We start from the raw sequence: 12488 nt of genomic DNA on the forward strand, positions 1-12488 counted from the left end.
ACTCTTTCACGTTCTTTATAATAGTGCATATATTACCGCTTTAAGAAAAAACGTAAACTCCCACACCTTCCCCCCAAAAGTAAGAAAGCTACCAGTTCAAGTGTGTTCAAATCAGAAATGGAGGGTCTGTGCGAAATAAATTAAAAGGAAAAAAGCAGGGAGGGAAGGAAGGAAGAGAAAAGGAAAGGAGGAAGGAGGAAGGGGGGACTGAGAAGCTAACAGAACCTTTAGAAGATCCTTGTAGAGCTCAGGATACAGCATGGCAACTTCCGACTTGACATCTTTGTCCAGGACCAGAGAAAACACAGGAAACATGGTGTAAATTGTGGAGTACCTGGGAGAGAAAACCGCCATAGGTAAGACCTGGCCGACGCCATCAGAGCTATGTGCTATGCCAGCCTCCGGCGCCCAAGTCCCATCCATGCCTCTAACAACTGTTTACTGCTTGTCTATTATGCTCCAGAGCTGGCTGTAAGCACCAGAAACCTAAGAGGAAAAATGGACAAAAATGTCTGCCCTCAAGAGCTTTCATCCTGGTCAGTGAGTCAATAAACAAATAAATTAGGTAAACTCTATGTGTGTTAGAGATAAGTGCTACAGAGAAAAATATAATGGGGTAGAGGAAATAAGGTGTGTGTGTGTGTCTGTGTGTAGGGGGGTGATGGCACAATTTTAGAGGCTGAGGAACAGAACATTTGAGTGAACACCCACAAGAGGTGGGGGCCAGCCAAGCCAGTCCCAGGAGGATGAGCTTTCCAGGGAGAAGGAACCACCAGTGCAAAGGCACTGAGGTGGGAGTGGCTGTCATGTCTGAAGAACAGCCAGAAGGCCAGTGGGGCTGGGGCTGGGGCTGAGGGCGACAGAAGAGGAAATGAGGACCCATGGGGAAGATGGGACCAGGCCATGGAAGGTCGCTCAAGGAACCCCTGACTCTATTCTGTTATGTTCCTGTACTCTTCCAGAACCCGACAAAAGACAGGCCGCTTTTCCAGTTAGAAGCAGGCAGCATTCCAGTGCCTCCTCTCAGCTGAACTCATCGGCCAACACAGTAGGACGGACAGCGGACTCTGTGAGACTCTCCAGAGCACGGCTGGGCTTCCGGCGCCCTCCGTCTCCTCCTAACCAGGAGTGGCCTCAGCTGCATGTATCTGTATCTAGGGCACTCGGTAACCAAACTCCACCTACCTGGGTGATTCAGAGACTGAGCACATTCTCCGAAAAGGTCAGAAGGATCAGCCTGAAGTTCCAGGTCAGTAATGGGAGTGGGTTTGCGGGCTGCAAAGGCTCAAGTGACACCATCTCTGTCACTGTGGCACAGCAGTCAAGCTCTGTTGCTTGCACGTCCCCGAGGCAATGGACTCGGGCCCTCCTTGGAGCTCCAAGGACGGGACTTCCACGGGGCTCGGTTCAGGCCAGGAGGGCATTTTTCAGATCCCCCTTCCCTTTTTATTAAGACCCCAGTGAAATCACCAAGTCTGCAAACCTTCTGCCTTGCTCTCCTCAATCAACTGATAACCCTGGAGTATTTTTTCAAGACCAGGTATAAATGGCAAAGTGCAACACACCACATACATCTCCAACTCCACTTCCTCCATCTGGTTAAGGGCTCAACAGCTCAAAACCTGGTTAATTCAAGGAGGTTCTAAAGCGTGGTGCTGGGCCTGCATTCGCTGGGGCTGGGAACCAATGTGGCTTAGGAACCCAAGAATTTTCCCACCATGTTTCTTCTCTCTGCTGTGGCATTTGAAGAAGGTTTTGTAAACAATTAATTCCCTGGCAGGATTTCCTTACCCAATGATGAGGAATCCTTGATAGAGAGGGACGGAGGCAAAGTAAAACACGGAGGAAAAGACAGCCTGTGCCAAGGAGAAAGGAGGATGTCACCAAAAGTCATGACAAAATCCCTTACCTTTACAGAATAAAAATAACACCTGATACTTACATAGCACTCACCCTCGCCGACGCTGCTATAAGGTACTTTACATGGATTTGCTCATTTCATTCTCACAACATCAACAACAACCCTATGAAGTAGGTACGATTCTCGTCATCCCCATTATGCAAAGCAGAAAGTGAGGCACAGAGAGGGTACGTGGCTTGCTCAAGCCCACACAGCTCCTAAGCAGCAAATCCAGGAATCACTCCCGGGTAGGGTGATGGATTACAGCTCCAGGGTCTACTCAGCCCACTGTGAACATTTACTGAGTTCCAGGACCCAGGAATGCTTTGCACGTGAGCACAGCTGATCTCCAGAGCAGCCACACGATCAAGTCCTACTATCACCCACGCTTTACAGAAGGGGAGGCTGAGCAGGTGAACTGTAGGACTCAAGCCCAGCTGTGGCCCCAGAGCGCACACTTCTAAACAGCTCGGAATCCCCACCTCTGCAGGCACGCACACTGCTAACCACGCTGCCGGAGATACGGAAACGCATACGGAAAAAGAGCCTCTGAAGTGTCTACGGGGGCTGGGATGGCAGAGAAGGCTTCACTTCTTATATTACATGTTTCAGTATTTGGGGAAATTTTTGAAAAGAACACATGGTGACAGATTATTTTTGCAATTAGACAGAAGCAATGAAGATATTTACAAACCCTCATGGAAATGTCTGCTTCCTGCTTTGGAAAATATTAGCTGCTGGTAATGATGAATAGGCTGAGGAGGACCCATGGGGAAGATGGGACCAGGCCATGAAAGGTCGCACAGAGCACAGCTCAAGGAACCCCTGACTATATTCTGTCATGTTCTTGTACCCTTCCAGAATCAGGCTTGAAGCTCTGTTAGCTCCGTCTCTGGACCTCTATGGGCTAACAGAGGAAACATGGTCTCCAAGCTGCTACCTATTCGTATAAAGCTGAAGGAAGGCCAGACACAAACGCTGCCTGAAAGCTTTTAGAAAGCAGAAGAAAGCAAGGCAGAGATATCCTAGTAATTTGAAATAGCATCAGACCAGGGCTAGCTCCCCAGAGCACCTTCAATGGACACAGAGAGAAAGCATGTGAGAAACACGTGCTTTCTCGGCACAGAGCTCAGAGCGCAGGTGCTTCTGAGCGCCATGGTCACGAGAAGTCACGGTTCGCCCTGGCTGCGCCGGAAAAGCCACTTTTCTGGTGACTTTTCACCTAGGCTGGGCTGCTGCATAGGAAGGACGGTTGTAAAAATATCAAGAATCTGGTGTTTATTTTCCAAACCAATATCAGGAGCCCCCTCCTCTAAAAGAGTCATCCTAACCACACAGTCTTCATCTCGATGATAGCACTTTGGGAAAAATAAAAACACGGTGGTCTCTGGCAGACCCACGTCCCGGTGCAATTCTAACTGGGACTTGCTCTTGGCCATTTTCAGCACAGTGGACAGGGGTTAAAGGCATTTTCTTTAGCACAAAGAACAATGCCTCATCCTGGAATTCTTTTTCTATATCAATGTTAACGGTAACATCCAGTTTTTGAAGAAGTCAGCTCATCCCGGCCAGCTTTTGTGTATGTGTCCAAGGAGGGGCTGATTAATCTCCCAATGATTAAAACCACAGCATTATCCTGTTCAATTGGCGAGTTAACATAAAAGTACAGATGTGGTCTGGTGAACTACAGCAGCTGTTTGGGTTTAGATCATTTTGATGAAAGTCACTTTAAGGCTCCCCTACTCACAAATGCAATAGATATTTAAAACATAAAATCACCCCCAAAAAACGGGTGTTGCCAGTGGATAGTGAATTCTCACATACCTAAAGCAGCACTACCTGGTGTTTGAAAGGCACACTGCCTTTCAAGTATGATTAAACAAATTAAAATATCACCTGATGTTTACATATTACCTTGTTTCACTTCTACTAGTCATGGTAAGGATGCCTTAGCACTGATGTCTTAAAAACCTCTCTGTTTTTCACAGTGGCCCTGCCCGAGGGCAAGGAGGGTCTCATCATCCCCATTTTCCAGGTGGGAAGACTGAGGCCTAGAGTGGTAAAGTTATTTGCTCAAGGTCTCACAGATCCCTAGTGGTATGACCAGAAGGAGACGTGAGTTCCAGGATCTACTGCGCCTATGTTCTCACCACTCAACTGGGAGCACTTTCACCTCAATGCCCAAAAAGGAAGATCAATCAACAGCTTTGCAACACCAAAAATATTTTCTTTCCCTCCTTTGGCCTCCTTTCTACTCCACACTTAATTGCTACAGACTGACGGCAAATTTTGTTGTTGGTGGTTTTGAGATGGAGTCTCACTCTGTTGCCCAGGCTGGAGTGCAGTGGCGCAACCTCAGCTCACTGCAACCTCCACTTCCCAGGTTCAAGTGATTCTCATGCCTTAGCCTCCCAAGTAGCTGGGATTATAGGAGCGTGCCACCACATACAGCTAATTTTTGTATTTTTAGTGGAGACAGGGTTTCACCATGTTGACCAGGCGGGTCTCAAACTCCTGGCCTGAAGTGATCCACCCACCTCGGCCTCCCAAAGTGCTGGGATTACAGGCGTGAGCCACTGTGCCTGTCCTATGATGACATATTTTGAAGGAGTTTGTGAGACAGAAGGTGGGAAAACATATACTCTAGAATCCTTTTATGAAAAAGCAAGAGGGGAGCAAGATATTAACTTCCAAGGGTATTCGTGATCATAATAACCACACTCAGTTCCCCGACTGGGCTCTGCCGGGAGACAGAACCGTGATGCCAAGGCAACCTCAGTGCCAGGTGTCATGCTGACCCCTGCAAGTGGACACAGTCCTAGGCCCTCCATGATGAGTGTATCAAGAAGGATACTCAGATTGTGACTGCAGGCTTTGAGGTCCACCTGCCTGAGCTGACTGAATCCCTGCGGGACACTTCAAATTTATCATCCATACTCAGCCTCAGCCTCCCCATCCGTAAAATGGGCTCAGGCTATTGTGAGGCTTATGTGAGACACTGCATTGCGAACACTTAGCCTGATGCCTAGGGCACAGGAAGCACATAAGCAAAGTAAGTTCTTCTTCTTTAGTGGTTGTTCTCTGATGGCCCTTACCTCTGCAAAAGGTGAAAATCTGGGGGCTGAATAGTCATTCAGCATTTAACTCTGCATCTTTCACTCCAGTAAACAAATTATAACAACCTACCCACAATTAAAATAACTCATGTACATTCCACTTGCCCCATGCCAGGTACTGGACGTCACCACTGCTAACACACACACACCCACACCACATGGCAGGAATGACCAGCACCGCTTAACAGGGGAGGAATCTTGAGTACCAAGAAGTTCAGGGACTGGCTCAAGGTCTATCAGCTGGAATGTAGCCAGGTGGGGGATTTAAACTGGCGAGGTGGGGGTGACAGCTCCAAAGCATAGTCTAATTCCCAGGCTTTTTCCATGATAATCACATAGCCATATGCACCTGTGCAGAGGGACCAGCTGTCCACTTACCTACATGGTACAGCCACATGTACATGTGCACAGAAGCCAGCGGTCCACTCACCTGCATGGTGCTGATACACAGGCTCCTGTGAATCACGAACTGGCTGAGGGCGGCTGACCGCTTGTAGCTGTTCCGGCCGTGCACCATAAGCAACCGGCCAAGATGCTTAAATTGAGTGATGGAGAAGTCTGCAGCCAATGAAGCCTGTTTTCCTTCCTAAAATCCAATAAAATGAGGCACCGTCAGAAGCACAAGAGGTCAGGGCAAACACATTTTCTTTAATTGAAAAAGCAAGACATTGTAAGGAGATCTCTGAAGAACTTCAAGAAAGAAATTCTTTGGTTTCAAGCTAAACGCAGTTGGTGGTCGAAGTCTAAATTTAATTTTAAAAGGGGAATTTATTTAAATAAAAACCATTCTGAATCGATATAGTTATAATTTGGAGGTCAACTGGATCTAATATTAGGCCTTGGGAGTTCAGCCCACCCCATAAGTAACAAAGAATCATTTAAAGATAGATATTTTAAAACATTTAGTTCCCTTAAGAGCTAATTAAACATGAGGCGAAAACCCGGAGCTACTAAAAATGTTAGACATGATATTCCTGAATATACAGCTCTGCACACTCACAGAAGTGGGAATAACTTGCAGTGCAACCACATAATGGAATTCTCCCATTTTGTATTTTTTGTTATTTTTTCTTGAGACTAGGTCCCACTCTGTCACCCAGGCTGGAGTGCAGTGGTGTGATCTCGGCTTACTGCAACTTCTGCCTCCCAGGTTCAAGCCATCCTCCCACCTCAGCCTCCCGAGCCGCTGGGAGCACAGACACGCACCACCACACCTGACTAATTTTGTTATTTTTCGTAGAGATGGGGTTTCTCCATGTTGCCGAGGTTGGTCTCAAACTCCTGAGCTCAAGCCATCTGCCCACCTCAGCCTCTCAAAGTGCTGGGATTCCAGGCATGGGCAGCTGCACCTGGCCAAATTCTCTCATTTTAAAAGGCAGTGACAGCCAACATTAAAGGGACAGAAGGAGATGAGAGCCTCTGGATGTGACGTAACAGGAAGAACACGAATTCCCCTTGTGCAGTGCTCATGCCAAGGCAGAATCGGAACTGAATCAATCTGACGGGCTCAAGGACTGCGTGCCATGAGACACTCTACAACTGTCCTGAAAGCTTCAAAAATACCACTGACATGAAAAACAAAACACCCTCCAACGAAAAAAAAGAGACAAAAGTGTTCTACAACAAAGAAGATCAGAAACACGAGGACATGCTAATAAATGCGATTTGCAATCCTTCCTGGAGCTTTTATTATTTAAGCTATGAAGACACTTAGAGGACAGATGGGGGAATTTGAGCATGAATATTATATAGTCCATTATATCAATGTTACATGGAGTTGAGCATGAATATTATATAGTACCATTATATCAATGTTACACGGGGCAAGGGGGGTTATGATGTTACTTTCTTTGTGTGGGAGAATGTCCTTGTTCTAAAGAGATCCAGCTGAAATATTTAGGGGTAACATTACATGCAATTTACTTTCTACTGATTCAAAGAAAGAGAATGTGGCAAATAGTAACAATTGGCCAAAGTGAAGGGTAGATGGATGCTCACTGTTCTATTTCAACTTTTCCATTGTTCTATTTCAACTTTTGACATTTTTCAAAATAAAAAGGTAGAGTCAGAGTAAGAAGTGATGACTCTGTATGCTCTCACGTAGGAACAAATCCATGATGTAACAGATTTAAGCAAGCTGCGTAACAAAATGTAGTGTTTTCACTTTAAAAAAATACATGAAAATTATATATATATGTATACATGTGTAAGATATGTGTATAGATAGCAAATATACACACACTCATAACCAGTAATATACACATAGAAAAAATGTTGGGAGAAAAACCAGTGTTACTCATTTGATGCAGTTACCTAAAAGACGCGTTTTACTTTCAGATTCTTTATGTTATATATTTTTTTGAGACAGAGTCTCACTCTGTCACCCAGAGTGCAGTGGCACAATCTCCCTCACTGCAACCTCCGCCTTACAGGTTCAAGCAATTCTCCTGCCTCAGTCTCCTGAGTAGCTAGAATTACAAGAACCCACTACCATGTCTGGCTAATTTTTGTATTTTTCGTAGAGATGGGGTCTCACCATGTTGGCCAGGCTGCTCTTGAACTCCTGACCTCAAGTGATATGCCCACCTTGGCCTCCCAATGTGCTGGGATTACAGGTGTGAGCCACCAAGCCTGGCTTAGATTCTTTTCATTTTTTATAGTGAGCAGTATTACTTTTATATCCCAAGAAACAAAGGAATCAGAATATGATTTTTAATAGAAGGGAAAATGCTTTAAGTTTTATAAGAACTGGTAGAGAATTCCATTAAACTCAAACATGCTTCTTAAAAACTGTATTCAGGAAATCTATACAGACTTCTGATATATCTCATTCAAAAATCATTTCATTCCGCAACTTCAAATCATCGTCATCTTGCTGAGAACCAGAGAACCAGAGAACCAGAAAGGGTGGGAAAGTGGGGGGAAAAAAAGCCGTAAGGGTCAGCCAAAGTCATGAAGTTATTCAACAGTCTGGATAGGGGAGCATCTCTCCTGCTCCTTCCGGGCCTTGGCACTCCGATACTTCACACACACTTCTTTTCCTTTTTTTTGAGATGGAGTTTTGTTCTTTCACCCAGGCACGAGTGCAGTAGCTCAATCTCGGTTCACTGCAACCTCCACCTCCCGGGTTCAAGTGATTCTCTGGCCTCAGCCTCCTGAGTAGCTGGGATTAGAGGCACCTGCCACCACGCCTGGCTAATTTTTGTATTTTTAGTAGAGACAGGGTTTCACCACGTTGGCCAGGCTGGTCTTGAACTCCTGAGCTCAAGTGATCCTCCTGCCTCAGCCTCCCCAACTGCTGGGATTACAGGCATGAGCCACCACTTCCAGCCCTTCACACACAGTCCTAACAAACTCGGTGACCCATCTTCTTGCCTCTTGTCATTTAGAGGTCACAAATTGGGGCTGAGTAAACTATAAGAGGCAAGTGCACAATTGGCAAGGAGAAAAAGACAGAAATAATATTTTATAACACACCAGCTTTTAAAAATTGTAGCTGCCAAGGCCTTTTGGTGAGAAGTGAAGCAAGCGACATTCTTCCATTGCGCGCCCAAGAGACCAGCACAGAGCAGGATAACTAAGGCTTTTACTGACAGTGCTGAGTGTCCCAGGGAGTCTGAATTACACTTACCATACCCTAAAGATATGGAGAAATGCTTCTTTTTTTTTTTGAGATGGAGTCTCGCTCTGTTGCCCACGCTGGAGTGCAATGGCACGATCTCGGCTCACGGCAACCCCTGCCTCCTGGGTTCAAGCAATTCTCCTACCTCAGCCTCCCAAGTTGCTGTGATTACAGGCACCCACCACCATGTCCAGCTAATTTTTGTATTTTCAGTAGAGACAAAGTTTCTCCATGTTGGCCAGGCTGGCCTCAAACTCCTGACCTCAAGGGATCCACTCGCCTTAGCCTCCCAAAGTGCTGGGATTACCGGCGTGAGCCACCACGCCTGGCCTAGAAACACTTTCTCTTTTTTTTTAAATTTAGGTCTGGGCAAACAAAAAGCCAACATTCATCTGTCTGTACGATGTAGCAATACAGACCTCTATCTTCCCAGTGACATGAGGTAATTGTGACACATGGTTCCTTATGTTTTATCATTCTTTATCTGGAATTTCCAGAAGCCTTAAAGCTCTGTCTTTGAGGGAAAAAGAACCAAGAAACTCCAGCAAGTGGAGCCCAGCAGAGGGAAACACTCTCACCTTTCCCTCCACTCCCACGCCGCAGTCAGATTCCTGAATCATGCTGACGTCATTGCCTCCGTCCCCTGCGAGCCACAGACCAGAGAGAAAAGAGGTTTCATTCTTCCCTTAAACAAGAACGCATGCTTGTCTTTACCGCAGTCTCGTCTGTCACGGAGCGCTCGCTGAGTGCCTGGCCTGCCCTGTCCATACCATCTCTCCAACCCCTTGCACTACCAAGATCCTGTTTCACAGGCAGAGTGGCTCAATGTCAGAGAGCCCAGCGACTTGCAGAGGGTCCCGGCACTGAGCAGCGGCAGTGGGACTGTGTCCACATAGGACAGGAATGACCACTTGTCCTCCTCGGAGGCCGGGATACCCAGGATTACCATCGGCGGCAACTCGCAGTGCTCTTATTGGACACTTTCCACACGGCGTGGCAAGCACATTTTAAAGGTGATCCTTTTTAGGCTGGGCACAGTGGCCCATGACTGTAATCTCAGTACTTTGGGAGGCCAAGGTGGGGAGATCACCTGAGGTCAGGAGTTCGAGACCAGCCTGGCCAACATGGAGAAACCCCGTCTCTACTAAAAATACAAAAATTAGCCACACGTGGTGGCACGTGCCTGTAGTCCCAGCTACTTAGGAGGCTGGGGCAGGAGAATCACTTGAACCCAGGAGGTGGAGGTTGCAACCAGCTGAGATTGTGTCACTGCACTCCAGCTAGGCGACAGAGCATGACTCCATCTCCAAAAAAAAAAAAAGTGACCCCTTTGAGTCCTCGTGACACCATTTGAGGAAGCCACAATTATTATTCCCATTCCACCACGAGCAAATGGAGGCTCAGACGGGTGAAAGAAGCCATCTGGGGCACCCACTGGGAAAAGCCAGTGGAAAGATTTGAACCCAGATCCAACCCCACAGTGTGTGGTCTCCACCCACTGGAAGGCTGCACTCTTCAGCCACTGGCAAAGGAGTAGAGGCCTGGCACACGCTTATCTGCTCTCCAGGGGAAATATTAAAAATAATAACAAAAAGAGCCAAAGTCTGCGAGGCGGAGAAAAATCATGACCTGAACAAAGGGGCTGGGGAATGTGAAGAACGAGCAACAGTGTCCAAACATCCTTAGGGTAAGGGAGCCTGGTGCACAGGCAGGCCAGGGCCAGCGGCACAGCCTGAGCCGCGCCTACCTACGGCACAGGTGAGCTTGCCCGTGCGCTCCTGAAGCAGGCGCACAATCTGGGCCTTCTGGGTGGGGGCACAGCGGCAGCAGACTACGGCCGGGCACTGGCAGGCCAGCTCCATGAACTCGTACTCATAGTACTTGAGGCAAACCTGCAGGGTGGAGGGAGAGGTGATGCATTGGTGGAGGTCACTGCCCAGCCTGCAGTGCCCCTGCCGAAGCCGGATAAGCCCCAGGCTGCCGGGAGGACTGGCCCTCAGGGGTCCCCAAGCTCACCTCCAGGGAGTCTCCCGAGATGACCAGGGCACAATCGTGCTTCCTGCGGAAGGCGTTCAACTCGAGGTGAGCCTCCCCGCGGTTGGTCACCTGGAAGGGAACAGAGATGGAGAAGGAGGCATTGCTCTCCGGAGATGATAAAACAATAAACAGTGGCTTCCTGGAGCCAGCATGAAGACAACGGCCACCCCAGCCAAGGGTCCCTCCCCTCCCCTGCCACCAGAGGCAGCAACAAATGGAATCCTATTGGTTACGACTCTGCAGGAACCAAGAGAGCCCATGTGCCAACCTCCACCTACAAATTCCCCCAGGACTAAAAATGCCTGTACTGGCCGAGCGCAGTGGCTCATGCCTGTAATCCCAGCACTTTGGGAGGCTGAGGCAAGTGGATCACTTGAAGTCAGGAGTTTGAGACCAGCCTTGCCAACATGGTGAAACCCACTCTCCACTAAAAATAGAAAATTAGCCAGGCGTGGTGGCGGGTGCCTATAATTCCAGCTACTTGGGAGGCTGAGGCAGGAGAATCACTTGAACCCAGGAGGCGGAGGCTGCAGTGAGCCGAGATCGTGTCACTGCACTGGCAGCCTGGGCAACAGAGCAAGACTCATCTTTAAAAAAAATTTAAAAAGCCTGTACTTTCACTATAAGCCGGGTATTGGACAACACACCCTGTGGAGTGCGTAGTCCACAGCTCTATGAGGTGCCAAAAGAAGACAGCTCTATTTTGCACCTAAGGAAACTGAAGCATGGTGACATTTGCTAGCCTGACTAAAGGCACATGGCTAGTATGCCATAGTACAGGTATGCAGAGCCAGGCACCTAGCAGGGCCCGGGCCACTTTTCTGTAAAGGACCAGATGTTAACTATTGTAGGCTTTGAGGACCACACGGTCTCCACCACAACCACTCAGCTCTGCCGTTGTAATCCAAAAGCAGTCGTGCACCATACGCAAACGAGTGGATCTGTCTACACTCCAATAAAACAAAATACCTGCTGTTGAGAAAAACAGGTGGCTAGCACATAGGTCATTAGTTTGCAATCCCTCAATTCTAGAACAGACAGTCAATTCTCATTATTTATAGTAGCTACGTTTTCTAAAGTCACTGTGAACACTGAAATAGCAAATACTAAACCATCCCCTCTAGGGGAAATACAGGGTTAGGTTTTTGCCCCTGGTCACGATATCTTCATAAATTTATAACCTTATTTTATGTGTGTTTCTATTTAAAGACACCTTGATTCATTAACATTGAACTCACAGTCACCAGCGCTGTAACTCATGCCTGAAGGAAGCTCATCTAGCACATGCATTTTCTCCATAAGTCACATCAACAGCCTTCCTGCACTTAAGAACATGAGCCAGCAAAGAAGCACTGTGCCGGGGCCATTTTAAATGACAAACTGCCAACGAAAAGCACAGAAATGCGAAAAACCCGATACTTAAATGGACTGCAAAAAGGACACCTGTTCACCACGAGGCTGAAAAAAGGAGGCAGTGCATGGCCTTGTTCAACCTCAGGTGGGAATGTGCGTCTCAGGCAGCTAAAATTTTAAGCCACTCTAGGCCGAGTGTGGTGGCTCACACCTGTAATCCCAGCACTTTGGGAGGCCGAGGTGGGATGATCACCTGTGGTCAGGGGTTTGAGACCAGCCTAGCCAGCATGGTAAAACCCCGTCTCTACTAAAAAGACAAAAATGAGCCAGGTGTGGTGGCAGGCGCCTGTAATCCCAGCTACTTGGGAGGCTGAGGCAGGAGAATTGCTTGAACCCGGGAGGCGGAGGTTGCAGTGAACCGAGATCGCACCACTGCACTCCACCCTGGGCAATAAGAGCA

The 12488-nt window shown here is 47.6% G+C and overlaps 1 protein-coding gene across 1 annotated transcript in view; it reads right to left on the reverse strand.

Annotated features, from left to right (window-relative positions):
- Window positions 1-12488, reverse strand: part of ATP9A (ATPase phospholipid transporting 9A (putative)) — a 138812-nt gene that overhangs the window by 11516 nt on the left and 114808 nt on the right. Inside the window, exons 20-25 of the mRNA XM_003904604.5 lie at window positions 10655-10744; window positions 10386-10530; window positions 9217-9281; window positions 5447-5602; window positions 1792-1856; window positions 226-334 (exon numbers count right to left, since the gene is read on the reverse strand). Of these exons, the coding sequence (XP_003904653.2) occupies window positions 226-334; window positions 1792-1856; window positions 5447-5602; window positions 9217-9281; window positions 10386-10530; window positions 10655-10744 (630 nt within the window). The remainder of the gene's footprint in view (window positions 1-225; window positions 335-1791; window positions 1857-5446; window positions 5603-9216; window positions 9282-10385; window positions 10531-10654; window positions 10745-12488) is intronic.

Source organism: Papio anubis, chromosome 16 (assembly GCF_008728515.1).
Source record: "Papio anubis isolate 15944 chromosome 16, Panubis1.0, whole genome shotgun sequence".
In the NCBI taxonomy this organism is placed as follows: Eukaryota; Metazoa; Chordata; class Mammalia; order Primates; family Cercopithecidae; genus Papio; species Papio anubis.